Below are 17,976 nucleotides of genomic sequence, written 5' to 3' on the forward strand. Positions count from 1 at the left end.
TTCGCACAAGTACAACTGTGTGTTTGGCACCGAATATGACCTTGTGGACATCTCTGCAGAATCCAAAGATGTGAGACAATGGAATCACACCTGAGAACTCTTCATCTCCACTTAACATCGATCTACGTGTTGCAAACCCCAAATTAAAATTTTCGTTCATCGATGCAACTTCGGTACCACCAGCATTCATTGTTACATTCCTGTTCTCGGGGCTGTCGGTTATATCCTTTGCAAACATCATTGATGGTCCGGCTGATCTGGTGTAATCATCCGAGTATCTCGCCAACCCGAGAATTGTTGTGGCAACGTCGACATTATCATGAATTGTTTCAATTTCTTTTCCATCTATCATATAAATAGCGGATTTAAATAACGCCATGATGCCGTTGTTAACAAATCCAACTCGGTCGCCGATTCCGTAGTTAGTGTTATCATTCTTTAAAAGCCTACCTTCAACTTCGATGAAGGCCTCAGCGGGCAAGAAGTATCTACTTGTATCCTGGACCTGTAGTTCAATTCTTCCGCGTTGGTTAGGATTACGTGCTTCATAAGAATAATATTGAAAATCACGTACAGAATCATCTTTAAGTACTGGTTTGGACATATCAAACGCGTCATTGGATTTTCGCACAAACATTATTATTATTTGTGATGGTCTAATTAAAATGTTATCGTCGCCGGAAACCACTACCAGCTATCAAATTAGCAGTTACACTATCTTGCAACGCTTTGGAGGTAATTCCTGTTGTTGCGATCTCAGCTAATTTCTGATTTACGGCCTTATTTACTACGCTACTAACATTTGCCGGCATAGCTTCAGTGGATGGTAGTTTTACTGGCGCGGACTTCTTGACTGGGGTTTTTTTTCGTATCAGCTGTGCTAGTCGATCCTTGATTGATTGAAATGCTTTCCCGGCAAGACTACCAACAGTGCCAATGGCTTTATCCTTGACAACATCAGCGGCTTTCATCGCGAATTGTTTTGCTAACGGTCCAGCTTTCGGAGCGATTCTTGTGACTAAATCCCTAACAACATCACCGACTCCATCTCCGTAAACAACCTCGTATACTGGTAATCGTGAGTTTACTACTCTGACACTTCTTGGTCTGCGAAAAGAATCGTGTAGTATCATTTTATTTAATTATTGTTTCTCTAACTAAATTTATTAGTCGCTGTGGTAACCATCCGCGAGTTCATCAATGAGTCCCCGGTAAACGCCGATATCCATAATGCCACGCTGAAATAATCGCTGACAAATATCAGCTGCTTCATTGGTTATTTCCGGAGAGTTGTTTCCGGCACGTCTTCCTCCGATGAGAACTTCTAGTCTGGACACATCGTTGACGACGCTATCAGGACAGATATTATAACCGTAACCGGTGTAACCTTTTCCCATTTTCCTTAGTTTTTCTTTTGTTTTATCAATTTCAATAATTATAGAATTTCTACTATCGATTTTGCTTAATAAAGCATTTTTAGCACCAGAACCCTTCAGTTTTTTTATGTCTTCTATTTCCTCGTTTACATATTTTAATTTATCATTTAATTCGATTAGTTGCCTTTCTAGTATTTCCCTTTCTGACGTATCGGGTTGCAGAATGGGTGACGAAACAGGAGAGGAAAAATCATCATCGTCATCGGGAGAGCTAGCGCCCATTTGTTCACGCGATAAAAATTCAGGCACTGGATCGGGCAGTGTCATTTGCAGGGTCTGTTTTAGAGCTTGTGTTTTCTTCGCCGGTATTTTTGCCTGCTTTTTCATTTCCTTTTCCTGTATTTTTGCCTGCCTTTCCTTTTCCTTTGCCTTCATTCGTTTGTCTCTTAGTTCCTTATTAACCCCAATTACGCCAGTTTTTATAAAATTATAGGTATCATCAATGCTAGATATTCGAGAAATGCCTCGGTTTACTTTATAAACATAATCCCGCCACTCACCCTGAGTCATACCCGAGCCAGCTCCTGGTTTTAGAAATTCTTGCCGGTTAGGATAATTTAAGACAATCCAAGCAGAAAACTCCCTAAGCTCATCTATGTTAGTAAGCGGAATATTTTTTATTTCAGTAATACCATCTTCGGTAAATTTATTAATAAATGTTTCCTTAGCAACTGTCACTACTCCGGCGGCACCTGGATCAGCTACAGCACCTGCATCTGCCTGTTGCTGTTTAAGTTCTTCTATTGCTTGAAGTAACCCTCGTTTTGTTTTGGTAGGGTCAGCAGGATCAGGTTTTCCTATAATTGCAGTTTTAACTTCACCAGTAGCTGCTGTAATAGGCTTAAATAATTCCTCCGCAGATGTTGCAAACTCAACTCGCGATTCTTGTCTTGCTTTTAATTTTTCTTTAACGGAATCATGGACCGGAATAAATTTTTTAATCGCGGCTAGTCGTTGTCGTGCCAATCTAGTTGTGAGTGCTTCTCCGATATTTGCCATTATTTGATAACCTGCGATTTAATTATCGCGCACGGATTTGTGACAATAAATTTACACGACCCGCGGACACGATACCCTATCGGACTTGATACATTGTATGGTTAACATAAAAATGTTTTTCCTTGGCGTCGAAGCATTTCTCGCACGCTAGCGTTTCTCGAATTTTTTTAGATATTTTTTTTTGTTCTGTGGTCTGAATAGAATGGTTTATTTCGTCGAAATAAGCCTTCTATCGAGGAATATTTTCCTGGAAGGGGTTACTGGTAAAATTGTTTTGGTCTGTTCGCCCCCCCTGCTTAGGTTCATTCAAGCTGTTGTATTAGCGGTCAAAGATTTACACGGTGTGCCAAAGTAAGCCCACTCAGGCTGTAGTATTAGCAAAGATTCGCACGGTGGGCCAAAGTAAGCCCACTCAGACTGTTGCATTATTAGTCAAATATTTGCTTACTGGTTCAGAATAAAACTAATGATATTGTTGTAATACCAGTAAAAGAGTTTGCAATGTGGGCCATAGTATGCCTTTTCAGACTGTTGTATTAGAAAATGTTTGCTCAGTAGACCATATTAGTCCCACTCTGGCGGGCGTATTAGCGGTCAAAGATTTGCTCGGTGGGCGTAGTAAGCACAGTAAGAATGTTGTACTAGCAAAGATTTACACGGTGGGCCATAGTAGGTCCACTCAGACTATTGTACTAGCTGTCAAAGATGTACTTGTAAACATCGTAAAATGGAAGAATTTATCTCTTTTAAATGCTCCCGATCCCGAATAACAAAATCATAACAGGTGTACAGCTATTTCAGTCCCAATCACAAAATGGTGGTCATGTTACAATTATATACAACGATTCACCGCCTACAATTTGGGACACAATTTCTGGGGAACGGTTGCCTTACAAAGTTATAGCATCCGGTATTGAGTAGACAATATTAAATACAAGTAAATAAACTTTTAAATACATAATCAATGATGAATACACGTGATTATCAACTTTAATGTCTTATCTTTGATTTTCTCTCATAATAATTTCCTCCAAATTCGTGCGCATAATCAATATTCTTTGTGAAACCGATACCCATAGATCAAATCTTGAGAGAAAAATAAAAATAACAATAACAGTCACGAACCTTGCTTTGTGGCCATCGTATCGAACTTTTCCCTGTTCCCGATTGCACCTGGGTTTCCGATTGTTGGTTGCCCATTTAATAAACTTTACAGTTGGTCAAAGCAAAAACCTAAAGCTAAAAATGTAACGCAGACATAGTGGACAGGTATGTTCAACAAGTAATTTTTAAAAGTTAATTTCTAAATATGTCAATACAAATAGTAGCATAAAATAAAAATAAGATTTTTAAAAAATCTTGTGGATGAGAACTACTCTAACTTAACGTAAACACGTAGAACTACAACATAAAGGACCCAGGGCAAGGATGTTAAAATGCTATCAAATGTATATGAAAGGAAAAATTTATATACAAAATATATAATCCTTAACATATAGGCTCAAAATTTCGTATAAAAAATCGACCGCTCCGGTGGCCTAGTGGTTAGAGCGTCCGCCTCGGAGGCGGGAGGTCGTGGGTTCGATCCCCGGTCGAGTCATACCAAAGACTTACAAAAATGGTACTAACAGCTGCCTCGCTTGGCGCTCAGCATTAAGAAGTTAGTGTTAGGAATGGTCGGCCATGGTGTCAGGATAATGTGACTGGGACATCATGTTACATGTCTGCGGCATGATGACCCAGTGCTAGGCATCACTATAAACTGCCACACTGCAGACATTGTAGCGATATGACTGAAAAATTGTTAGAGCTACGTTAAAAATCCAAATCAAACACACTCTTATACAAATCACATTGCCTAAAGCAGTCAAAGACCTGTTTTGGTGGTACAAAATCGAAGAACTCTGTTTTACATTCGCCCTTCTGAAAGTAATTATGGGTCAGTCACGTGCGTCCTATATGCAATGCGCACAATACGGTTTGGTCTCTGTGCCATTCTCATACGATGTGTGTGATGGCATTACTGATCCTGCTGAGAATGATAACGTGGCAAAGTATTGCATATGTGATCAACGAGAAAAAGAAAAATTAATATAATGTGAAAACGATGACTGCCGCATACCAAATAGTCCATTATGCATGTGTGTGCCGACAATTAAGGGGAAAGTCCTACTATCCCAGCTGCAAGGAAAATTAACTTTCACCATTGTCACATAATGGCAGAGGGTTCGTACATGTGGCATAGAGAGGTAAAGAAAGAGAGAGGTGGTAACACATGGAATATAGTATTTTGCAATGAAAGGATGTTCATCATTGTCAATGGAGAGAGAGAGAGAGAGAGAGAGAGAGAGAGAGAGAGAGAGAGATTGGCTGTTGCTGTTGTTGTAGGGCTTAAAGCCATTTTTCAGCACACGATATGCTATGCATGGCGGCCAGTATTAATGGTGGAGGAAGAACCCGGGAAAACCCCGGGAAGAACCACCGACCCAAGAGAAGCTACTGGCAAGCTTTTCACATACCCACACTGGCTGAATCCTAGACTCGAACCCACGCAGAGGTGAGATGGCAGTGATCCGTAACGTAGAGCGGTTATAACCACTCGGCCACTCAGGGCCCTGAGAGAGATTGGTGTGTCCATGCACAGTGGAAACACATTGAAGAGGATCAGCGATGCAACACGTATTTAATACAAGAAAACAAGTCTGTGACTCATATTGCACATGTCAGTAGTGAATCTAACCATTGTTTTAGCTGCAAAACATCAATCATACATGCCATTATATTATTGTGATCTGTGTAAGAAATAAATATGCTCTTGATATACAAAATATCTTCTTTGTTTATGTGAATATTTATCAAATCATGGCTTTAAAGTACTTGTCTGAGCCTTAATTAACCAGCTTGGGGTGTAGGTTATTTATTGATGCACAGATAGTCATGATACTATTGGAATGAGGTACCAGATAGTCATTATACTATTGGAATGAGGTACCAGATAGTCATGATACTATTGGAATGAGGTACCAGCCTCAAGCTCATTACAGAACTTTGTATTTTTTTCAAAATTATTCTCTCAATGGCATGCTCAACAAGGCAACGCACCCGTACAATACTTCTGTTGTTCTCATCCTCACCGGCATTTGCGTTGTAAATGCAGGCATGATAAAGTGAGCATTTCTTGATGGAATCTCTACTGCTTTTAAGAAATCTGTCATCAAGAAGAGGAAGGAATCCTGACCGAAAAATGATCATTTTGTATGAGGTATTGCCGCGAAAGGATTTTGAGATAAAGTTGACAGAACCAGTTGGCAATGACAACGAGAAGCTAGTATTGTTCTGCTTGTAACTTGACCATGAAGTTGAGCGTGCTATCAAGTTCCAGAAAACAACTTCCTAGCCATCTGTGACAGCCCCTGGTTGAGAATGTCTGGCACAACTGTCGTAGACGAATTAAATCTGAACGTAAGATCCTGGTGTTGAATGTTAAGTCTCAGCTTCATCAAAATTAGAAAAAGAACTAATCCTGGGGACATAGCTTTACGCTTCGGAAGAATGTATGTGCAGTATTGTACCAGCCTAACAAAGGGAACTTGGTGGGGCAGTCCAGTAAAGATATCTGTCCAAACATTGTGTATCTTCATGCTCTTGACAAAAGACAACAAACTTGACAGCTTTGAGCTGCTGTTGCAGGGAGTGACTTTCCTCTTGCAATTGTGCAAGCTTATCTATGGATTTTTCATTTTAATGCTTAAATCTGCAGGCAAGTGTCGTGATGATCACCCGCAAAACAAGACAATTAAGTCCTTATCGTAAGGATGAGAGCTTCATGTTAGCTTTCTCTATTTTTGTGTCGATGTAATTGAAAAGTTAAATACATTGTCAAAAACGAAAATGACAATTATTTTATGCACACGAAGGTTGCTTAGATATTGAATATAGCAACTGTGGCCTAAACAGACGATAAAATTAACCTTTTTATAATCATCAAAATATAACCAAATTTACTAAAATATTACCGTTACTCTTTTTTTTGTTGCTAGACACAATCGATTTGGCAAACACTAGTGTTATACTAAAAGCTAGGTATGTATTTTTTGATATTACAGTAACTTGTTTTTATTATAAGTAATCCTGACATATTACATGCATCATTGTCACGGCTTTGTAATTTATCCTGACTGGGTGGAATCGAGTTCTGCAGCAAACAAATCATGATTTCTATGTGTCTCCAATTTATCTTGACCTTGTTTCTTGACTGAACGCTGTTGATGTTCGCTGAAGTCTAGTCTTAGACGACATTTGGATAGGCAGTGCTAATTAAATACCCCATGTTGACGGTATGTACATAATCTGGGTGGGACTGTCACTTTTCTTGACATTCAAATGGATGATGATTTATTCGATACACGTGTTAATTTAATTAAAGCACATTCGACAGCGATGAAAATTTTATCTTAAAGATAACATTCATTTTCTATGGACCATTATCCGTTTATCATCATCATTATCATCATCGTCATCGTAAGCCCATCATTCAAAATAATAGGACAGTGATGCCGGTTCTTTTCAAATTTAATCATTGAATGCTACATATAAAAGATTAAATGCATTTACAGCATTTAATTGTTTCGTTTAGTTTCAACCATTATCAACGATAAAACGATACCGATAAAACGATACAACTTCTCGCGGTTCCATCTTAGAAAATTATTTCAAAAACTTGTGGATGGGCGTCTTGCTTTTGATGTGCTTTAATTGCGCATTTTTGTATCATGTTTAATCTTAGATTCAGAAAAGCTAATGATAAAAATCAATTATTTACTGCAGTTAATTTCACTGTTAAACAGCTGTAGATTTTTCTATACCTTCAATACCTGTTATAAAGTGACTCACGCAAACAACTCGATCGTGCTCATTTGTGCTTTTAGATGGATCTTTAGGAAAACGGTAAAAGGGTACCTCCTTTTGCTGAATACGTCCAGCACAAATAACGACATAGCAAGACACTATTATTATTTGGGAGTAAAAAAAAAAAAAAAAAAAGAAAAAAAAAACAAACCTTCGGTAGACAAAGCGTATTCAGTCGAATAAAAAGATAATCGTCTTTCTGCCAACCAGTCTAGCTGACCCCACGTGATCACACCCTACGAAGTCACGCAAATATTTTGCTATACCAAACCAGCACACTTACACTAACATGGCAAAGTTCAGTTTTGATGATCCACTGTTTGCACAGTTTGCATTTTACTCAGGAGTGGTTCTGATGAAAACGGTTCTTATGAGTGCATGGACAGCAAGACACAGGATTGGTTCGAACGTAAGTACGGCGTAATTACAATTGTACCATATCGTAATCAGATGTGTTCAAGTGCATTGATACTGAATACTTTATAAGGCCGATTAGTGCACTAGTACTTTTTTATTACATGTCTTTTTATAAGTTAATTATTTGATTGTGAAATGCGAACAAAGAAAAATGTTACTCGCAACAATCTATGTGCTCAGTTTACATTAAACAAATACAGTGTCGAAGCTACAAACATTACCAGTACATTTTATGCCATAGCTGGGACTCGGGCTTAGAGGGGTCAAATGTTTCTTTCTTCTGAGTGTAGTACTAAAATGTGGTCAGCTTAGCTTTTCCTTTCGACCAGTACTGTCCAATGTAATGCGTTGTACATTTTGCCTTATATTTCCTTCGGTATCAACAAGCTTTGTTTACCAAACTTCAGATTTCAGTTTCTCCAATTATAAAACAGTTACAGGCGTCTGCTGATACCATGCCAGATGAATGAGTGCATGGACCTTGAAATGTGACATATACATTTTGACATAAATACATTTATACATGTACTCTAGCAAGGAGGTATATATATATATATATATATATATATATATATATATATATATATATATATATATATATAATAAGGCACTCTCTCTCTCTCTCTCTCTCTCTCTCTCTCTCTATATATATATATATATATATATATATATATATATATATATTCGTTCGCATATATATTTGTTCACATTTCACAATCAAATCATTTACTTATATGTAATTTTAAAAAAAGTACTCGTGCACTAACAGCCTAATATATAACAGTCTCGCGAGGATTATCCCCTATTCATCTATGCCTGAGATATTCCAGTGTCATAATTCAGGACACCGGTAAGGTAGAATGTACAGTGTTGTGTTTGGGTTTAAGGTAATACTGCTACTACCAGATTTACCAGGCCGTGGCGTATTATCCCCAAGTGCATTGTCATATATGAATAAGGCCGAGGGGTGAGGGAGACTATACCAGCTAGCGGGGGTTTCTTTTTTCCTGCCGGGTTCTGTTTTAAGCCACGCCATCAATGTGCCTGAGTAGATTCGTTAAGGTTGTGTAGCGTAGGGGTTGGAAAAAGAACTGCTTAGTTACACCACTTAAAACAAACCAACCCCATAATAATAATTAAAAAAAAACACGACAGAACGTGCACGCGTGCTACCAGTAATGCTTCCGTAATTGCACTATACCCTTAAGGTATAGACATCCGAATCCGCACTAGTAAAAACATTTGCATATATATATATATATATATATACAGAGAGAGAGAGAGAGAGAGAGAGAGAGAGACTGCCTTATTGCATCCTAGCCATTCTTTCTTCTTAACTGCCGATGAGACAGTCCGGAATAGACAGAGGGGACGGGCTCACTGTCTACATGCATTTATTGTACATTCCCAGTTACGATTTGCGTTTAGTGCATATTTTGTACACTGTATATATACTTTTATGCCCAGGAACGACCTTAGCAAACATGAGTCCCAATTTGGATTATTTTGACGCGGCCCTTTGGACTTACGCTCCGGGCCCCCAGTGAGCACGGCATTTGGAAATGAACTTTTAACTAGTTTTATATGATATTAAACTTTAAATTTTATTCCATCGATTTAAAATTACTTTCTTTCCATTGATATATTTTTAAAAATTACTAACGCGCGGTGCCCGTGTGAGCGCAGGGCCAAATCGGTCCTGTTTATATCATTAATCATTAACCTTGTTTAAGAGAATACATCTTGACGCATACTACGTTTGTTCGCAAATGTATGTTACTATGATTTTGTTTGGTTTGAAATATGTATTTTAAGTTTTTTTTTCACACCCTCTTCATGCTAGACACATGAAACTCAGCGATTGTGAGGATCTTTAATAAGGTCACACCGTTACAACATATGAAAGTCCCCGTGACATGCACTCACATTTGACTGACATTTTACTTTAGCTCATTGCTAAATGGTTTATTTCACCCAAAATACAGACTGGTACATCTAGATTTATGAAAACTGACGAGATGAGGCATATTAAGGAACACGACATCTTATCAAAATTAGGTTCATGTGACTAATATTTCATGCTTCAATAACTGGTAAAATTTTGTCTTTTAAGTTTTATGATAAAGCTCTGTTCATGAAACTAGATACATGTGTTCAGCTCTGTTAGTGCAACATCGTTAAAACAAAGATATTCACTGCGGCCTAAATTTCACATTTAACACATTATTGGTTTAACTGCACGTGAACACATAGTTTGGTTTAACCACACTGTGACAGAAAAGGGTGCGGGTTCGAGTCCTTCTCAGATGTCTCCCTGGACAAGGCAATGTACTTCCATTGCCTTGGCACAGCATAACCTTTATTGTAATGATGTGCCGTTAAATACTTTACACGGAACAGGTAAACAGTCAAACAGGCAAATAGTCAAGCAAGGTTAACAGTCAACAGGTACAGTCAAATATTGAAAAAGACAACAGGCAAACAATCAAACAAGGTAAACAATCAAACAGGCAGTCAGACATGAAAACGGTAAAACAGACAAGGAATCAAACAAGGTTATGTGTGCAACGCTTACATACAAGATTTCTTGTATTTCACAGACGTTTGCTAATCCCGAGGATTGTAAGACAGTCGGCGACAAGAACCTGAAGCCGAGATTTGATAATGAAGATGTTGAGAGAGTCAGAAGGTAAAATTGTGTATAATAATAATAAAATTGAGGACTTTGTTGAGCGCCTAATCTTTAGAAGCTCTAAGCACTTTACAACATTAGACAACACCTATAAGATAAAAAACATATAATAATAATAATGAGGACTTTGTATAGCGCCTAATCTTTAGAAGCTCTAAGCGCTTTACAACATTAGACAACACCTATAAGATAAAAAACATATAATAATATTAATGAGGACTTTGTATAGCGCCTAATCTTTAGAAGCTCTAAGCGCTTTACAACATTAGACAACACCTATAAGATAAAAAACATATAATAATATTATTACAAAAACAAACACCATGAAATTAGAAAAAACATTAAAAAAAAAAAAAAAAACATGCTGAGAATATTTCAGGTTGGAAACATTATTAGGTCTTTAAGTTTGTTCTTGCAGTCGAAATAAGTGAGTTTTGAGAGCCCTCTTGAATGTGATCACTGTGTCTTTGTGTCTAAGTTCAGAGGGCAATTCATTCCACATTGCTGGGCCTTGGTATGCAAAAGGACGCTGTCCATATGACTTTGTTTTCATAGTGCGAATAATGAGAATACAATTGTCAGAAGAGGATCGTAAGTATCTTGCTGGTGTCTACACATGGGTGAGATCGGATAGGTATGTTGGACTATAGTCCGACAGTGAAACGTAGCACATAGAACAAATTTTGTGTTTGATTCTGGATCGAATGGATAGCCAGTGTAGGGTACAGAGCAGCGGGGAGGTGTGCTCTGATCGTGGTACTCTGAGTATGATCCGAGCAGCTGTGTTTTGAACTTTTTGAAGTTTCTGGAGCAGATATTGAGATGAACCAGACATAATTGAGTTGCAATAGTCCAGTCATGAAAGTACTAATGAACACACAAGTGTTTTAGTGGCATCAACTGAAAGATATTTGCGAATTGAGCTGATGCGTTTCAGCTCAAGATATGCAACCTTGCATATGTTCATGACATGTTGGTGCAATGTGAGAGTACTGTCCAGAGTAACACCTAGGTTTCGTACTGATTGTGTGAATTTAATGTTGGCGTTGCTGATATTTATTGTTTGAGGTAAAGGATGTGAATGAGAAAGTCTTTGTGTTGTGATTAGAATGGCCTCAGTTTTATCATCATTCATCTGCAGCTTGTTACATGTCATCCATGATTTCACAATAGATATGCATCTCTCTACACCTTGGGTGGTATCATCAACTTCAGTTGGGTGGCTAGATTTGTATATTTGGGTGTCATCAGCGTACAGTTGGTGAGACACTGGATGATGATCTGTGACACTTGAGAGCGACTGAGTGTACAGAATGAAGACAACAGGTCCAAGAACAGACCCCTGTGGAACACCACAACATACATCAACTGGGCTGGATTGTATTCCATTTGCAGATACAATTTGTGTCCTGTTGACCAAGTAGGACTTGAACCACAGTAAGGCTGTATCATGAATGCCAAATACATGCTGGAGTCGGTGAAGTAATATATCATGGTCTATTGTGTCAAATGCTGCAGAGAAATCAAGGAGGGTGAGGACTGTAATCTTTCCGCTATCCAACGCAGAGAGAATGTCATTAACTACTTTTAGAAGAGTAGTTTTAGTACTTTGGCAAGGGCGATATGCAGATTGTACATTGCTAAAATGACTTTGAATTTAGATGAGATACAACCTGGGATAGAACAACCTTTCTAAGATTTTTTATATGAATGGGAGATTAGAAACTGGGCGGTAGTTCTTTAAATAATTATGGTCTAGTGTTGGTTTCTTCAGCAGATGCTTTACAATGGCAGTTTTGAAAAATGATGGGAATTACCCGGATGAGAGAGACCTATTAATAACATCAGTTAGTGAAGGCAATACTGGATCTAAGTACTCAAGCAGCAGTGATGTTGGAATTGGATCAAGTTCACACGACTTTTGTGCACTCTTCATCAGGATTGTACGTACAAAATCCATAGAGACAGGTTCAAATGCTGTTAATGGTTGCCGCTCAAATTCTGTATCCCAACTGTATGGTGACGACGAGTCAATTGAAATTGTGGTGTCAAGCTTATCTCTAATGGTTTGTACTTTGTCACGGAAGAAATTTGCAAACATGTCCTTAAAGACGGATGGAGAGATGGTAGTTGGAATTGGTGTTGATTTGTTCCTTGACATTAGCTTGTTAGTAATCTCGAAGAGCTCTTTGTAGCTGGAACTTTCCATGATCTTAGTAGCATAAGCTAATGAACGCAATAATAATAATAATAATAATAATAATAATATCAAAATCAACTTCTTAATTTAACATAGCCTTTCATTTTCCAACATGAATCATATGCAAATTTCACACATTATATCATAAATCAGAATAATAGAAAGGCCACTACTACTACTACTACTACTACTAATAATAATAACTCTGCACGTGACATCAGTTAAATATAGAGAGGATTTGTTCCATAAGAAAACATAAAACCGTTAGTATTTCTCAGTTCGGATCATGTGACAAAGTTAACCACTGACATTAAAATCATACCTCAGTGCAGTGCGTATCGTTCCATTCAGATAGCCAAATTACATTTTTGTTTTGGTCGTATAATAGGTCGATAAATCAGCCACACCTGTAATGATACGGACTGAAGTTTTAGAGGCTGATCCCGCATATTCATTAAATCATGGAAATATTCGCGGATACTCTCGTCTGCATACATCGATGTACAATTTGTGCATTTACCGGTATTTCTCGCGGCTGTTGAGTTAACATCGTTTTGAAGGGTTCCTTTGGCGATATGTGCATACTATTTTCGATCAGATTCTGTGTTTGACGACTTGTAAATTTACAACCCAATGTCTTGTAGCCATTTTGGATTTCGTGTTTGATAACTGTTGTTACCAAATACCGGTGTCTAAACTGTACGTACGTGTGCTCCCGTTTGCCTGCAAAAAAATTACACATTTTAAGTAACAGGTTGCGTCATGCCCACAAATCATCCATCAGTATCAGCACACGTGTAGGTGTTTGATATATCAGACTGGTCACTGCTATGGACGCTACCTTTATCATTGTAATTCTCTGAGATGGGTATTCAATAACATTTATCAACAATAGTAACTTATTTTTATCTGCACTTCTTTTATACTCGTAAAACCTTGTAAGCCTGTAAACAGGGCACAAAGTATTGGTCAGTGTGTGTGTGTGTGTGTGTGTGTGTGTGTGGTGAAAACCAGGTCTTTTCATAGATAATACAGTTTTTCTTGCTCTACAAGAAACATATGCATTTAACTCGCCGCCTGTGCATGTTGCAATTAACGACTCTTGCTTATGCATATGACCTATTGACACACAGATTTATACATCATTAGTTTCACCTTTGCCACAAACGTTTTGTAGAAATATTTAGAAAACAAAAGATGAAGAAGAAAAAAGGCAATCTGCGTCATAAATCAATTTCACTACCAGAACATGCTGACCGTAAATACTTTTCATTTCAGGTGTCACTTAAATGACCTGGAGAATGTTGTACCATTCGTTCTGATCGGCATGTTTTATGTCATGAGTAGTCCGAACCCAACCTATGCTCTGCTCCACTTCCGGATTTTCGCAGGAGCCCGACTGTTCCATACAGTTGCTTACCTCACTCCACTTCCACAACCGTCACGCGCCCTGGCATTTGGCGTCGGTTTTCTTGTCAATGTCTCCATGGCAGCCAGTGTCATCATGGCGGGAAAATTTTGAGCCGGTAGCCATGGTCCATTTTCCATCCCGCTTTGTAGCTGCTATGTTTCACACAGAGATATAGGACTGCGTGAAAGATGTTCCACGTGTGCAAAAAGTTGGCCATGAATGCGTTTTGGCTATCTGAGGAAATGTTCCCGGAAGCAATTTATTATTTACAAGCTGTTATTACATTAGATAATCGTGATTTTTTTTTTATTCTTATTGTTATTTATTCTCTCTCATAAAAACAGTTTTACTGCTCGTTATATTAGTGGTTTTTTTTCATTGTATTTCTTCATTTTAAAACCATTTTTCAATGAAACATGGCCCAAACCACGTTTCCCATATTTTGTAAAGTACAAACTGTTGATATCATTGAAGTAAAAGAGAAGATTATAAGAGACAAGAAACTAGAATCAGACAATCAAATTTTTTCTACCTCACACGAAGCTTTCTCAGAAGTTCTGTTTCGCACACTAAACAGTCAACCTTAGGGCTGAAAGTTATCCGCGACCACACCCTTTTCTCAGCTGTGGTACGGAGCACTGCCGTCTCACTTCTGCGTGGGTTCGAGCCTCGGGCTCGGCCAATGTGGGTAGGTGAGAAAGCTAGCCACTAACTTTTCGTGGATTGGTGGTTCTTTCCGGGGTTTTCTCGGGTTCTTCCTCCACCATTTATATTGGCCGCCATGTATAGCCTATCTTGTGCTGAAAATGGTGTTAAACCATACAACAACAACAACAACAAGAACAGCAACAACTTATGTCCGGTAATAAAGATGAAAAGAAAAAATAATGCCCCCACACTAAACTCCGCATCCTCCACCCAAACACCCATCCAAAAATACAGAAAAACAGTAAAATGCCGATAAACGTAATATTTCAAAATATTCGACGACACTAATTTCAGGAATATCTAGTGTCCGTCAAGTAAACATAAAACGGAATAAGTGATATCTACCACATGTTAATGTCAAATGTCATAGGATGCAATATATTTTAATAGCTTCCCGGGTCGGTTGAAAATTGTCGAATCCATACAGCCACACACAAGAAAGAGTATGGTGTGCACAAATTACTTTATTATCATAATGTCTCTTTTGGTTCAATTTTAGTAATGTCCCACATCAAAGCAAGAAAAAAAAAATGAAACACAAAATACAACACAAAAAACCAAAACCACAACAAACAAGAAAAAAAAACAACAACAGTGAAAATGTTCCTCTATAACAGAATTTTTCATTCTTTTGTGACCTGAGGGGCCCCGAATGGCCGAGTGGTCTAAAGCGCTCTTCGTCACGGATCACTGCCATCTGACCTCTGTCTGCGTGGGTTCGAGTCTAAGATTCAGCCAATGTGGGTATGTGAGAAAGCTTGCCAGTAGCTTCTCGTGGGTCGGTGGTTCTTTCCGGGGTTTTCCCGGGTTCTTCCTCCACCATTAATACTGTCCGCCATGTATAGCCTATTGTGTGCTGAAATATGGCGTTAAACTCCACAACAACAACAACAACAACTTTTGTGACCTCGTTTTATGTGTCGTACATTCTTCCTCGATGGACGCCAAACTTTATCGTGACGTTCTATCACGAAATATCAACGTATGACTTGTCACCGGTCATTCCATCGTTCGATCACTTTGAATAATTAACAGTTTAACAGGTAGCTGTAAATGTGGCTTTCAATACATATTCTGCAAAACAGAATCTGTCTGAATACATATTGTTCTGTAACTATAAACTCGTTCGATACCTTTTATACTGCACTTATCAACTTTATATAGTGTTCAATTCATTTTACATTGTAATTATTAACTCTTTCAATATATTTGTATATTGTAATTATTAGCTACGAGGCCCCGAGTGGCCGAGTGGTCTAAAGCGCTCTTCGTTACGGATCACTGCCATCTCACCTCTGTCTGCGTGGGTTCGAGTCCAACGCTCGGCTAGCGTGGGTACGTGGGAAAGCCTGCCAGTAGCTTCTCGTGGGTCGGTGTTTCTTCCCTGGGTTTTTCAGGGTTCTTCCTCCACCATTAATACTGGCCGCCATGTATAGCCTATCGTGTGCTGAAAAATGGCGTTAAACACTACAACAACAATAATTATTAGCTCTTTCAATACATTTTACATTGTAATGATTAACTCTTTCAATACTTTGTGCATTGTAATTATTAACTATTGCAATACATTGTACGTTGTAATTATCTCTTTCAATACATTGTGCATTGTAATTATTAACTCTTTCAATACATTGTAATTATCAACTCTTTCAATACATTAACTCTTTCAATACATTGTACATTGTAATTGTTAACTCTTTCAATACATTGTGCATTGTAAATATTAACTCTTTCAATTTATTTTACATTGTAATGATTAACTCTTTCAATACATTGTAATTGTAATTATTAACTCTTTCAATACATTGTACATTGTAATTATTAACTCTTTCATTACATTGTACATTGTAATTATTAACTCTTTGAATACGTTGTAAACTGTAATTATTAACTCTTTCAATACTCTTTAATCTGTAATTATCAACTTTTCAAAGTATTTTATTCTGTAGTTCTCAACTGTATATGCAGCTTTCAGCAAATTTTATACTGTTTTTATCATCTTTTTTATTTACTTTTTTGGTTGGAAGACTTTTTTAAGCAAGATCAGGTTGAATTGGGTGCTATTATCGATCTTATAAGAGAAACTGGGATCAAAATTATGCGCACTCGGTCAATAACCTTGACAGTAGTTTTCTCAAAGTTTTCATTAAACATGTTCTTTTTTGTTACATAACTTCATTTAAGTACTTTTTTAAAATATAAAATGAAACACGACCGCATCCGTGGCCTAAGTGGTTAGAGAGTCCGCCTCGGATGCGGGAGGTCGCGCGTTCGAACCCCGGCCGAGTCATTCCAAAGACTTATTAGCAGCTGCCTCGTTCGGTGCTCAGCATTAAGATATTGGTACTAGGTCTGATCGGTCTGGTGTCAGGATAATGTGACTGGGTAAGACGTGATGCTACATGTCTGCGGCATGATGCCTCAGAGCTAGACGTCACCATAAACTGCCACACTGCAGACATCGTAGCGACATGACTCAAGAATTGCTACGCTAAATATCGAAATCAGACATGAACTGTAACTAATATGGAATCGATATTGATGGAATAGATATACTGATGGAATCGATATACTGCAACATCATTCTAACGATGCTTTGACGTCATTCCCGAGTCGCGCTATCGAGATCACATGCGATGGATGCCTCTTTGTTATTAATGGGAGTTTGAGGCTTTAGGCAGGGAGACTAAAATTATGTACATGAAATACGAAGTTCCTCTAAGGGGACATTAACGCAAAACTTAGCTTAACGGACATACTCTGAGACCTGTGAAATAAACAGACACGATTAAAACTCCACGCCACCAACAACATACTACTACTTCCCAATATTAGAATTGTTACCCAATAAAATATAACTATTATACATGAGCATAGGGCCTCAGCAAAGTGTCTCCATATCTTGTGCAGTCTTCTTTAAATCTCCCCTAGGTGGTTTCTGCCATCTTTAGCTCTTCCTCATTGGAACGTTTCCATATTTTGTTGGCCTTCACTCTCTCTTCTTGTCTTGAGAATTCTAATATAACAGTACTACTCAAGACAATGCTACCATTCAGTATAATGCTGCTACAAAATATAATACCACAACCCAATATAATAGTATTATCCAATATAATACTGCTGCCAGGTATAACACTACCACCCGGTATAATACCACAATCCGATATAATAGTACAACCCAGGAAAATAGCTTAACCCATTATAA

General features: G+C 38.0%; 1 protein-coding gene across 1 annotated transcript; it reads left to right on the plus strand.

Annotated features, from left to right (window-relative positions):
* The first annotated feature begins 7,569 nt into the window (after positions 1–7,569).
* On the plus strand, positions 7,570–14,417 carry LOC149780369 (microsomal glutathione S-transferase 1-like). The gene is made up of 3 exons (XM_089937269.1): positions 7,570–7,752; positions 10,361–10,449; positions 13,931–14,417. Exons 1-3 carry the CDS (start codon positions 7,633–7,635, stop codon positions 14,172–14,174), a joined length of 453 nt encoding a protein of 150 aa, XP_089793395.1. The 5' UTR covers positions 7,570–7,632; the 3' UTR covers positions 14,175–14,417.
* The last annotated feature ends 3,559 nt before the right edge of the window (positions 14,418–17,976 follow it).

The sequence above is a fragment of the Sinohyriopsis cumingii genome, chromosome 16 (genome assembly GCF_028554795.1).
Source record: "Sinohyriopsis cumingii isolate HCF-2022 chromosome 16, ASM2855479v2, whole genome shotgun sequence".
Taxonomy (NCBI): domain Eukaryota; kingdom Metazoa; phylum Mollusca; class Bivalvia; order Unionida; family Unionidae; genus Sinohyriopsis; species Sinohyriopsis cumingii.

Bases quoted from the DNA above. Each gene is read 5' to 3' on its own strand.
- LOC149780369 (XM_089937269.1), top strand. From the start codon at position 7,633: ATGGCAAAGTTCAGTTTTGATGATCCACTGTTTGCACAGTTTGCATTT. The intron at 7,753-10,360 runs GTAAGTACGGCG...TGTATTTCACAG, and splicing joins GACACAGGATTGGTTCGAAC to ACGTTTGCTAATCCCGAGGA. The intron at 10,450-13,930 runs GTAAAATTGTGT...TTTTCATTTCAG, and splicing joins GATGTTGAGAGAGTCAGAAG to GTGTCACTTAAATGACCTGG.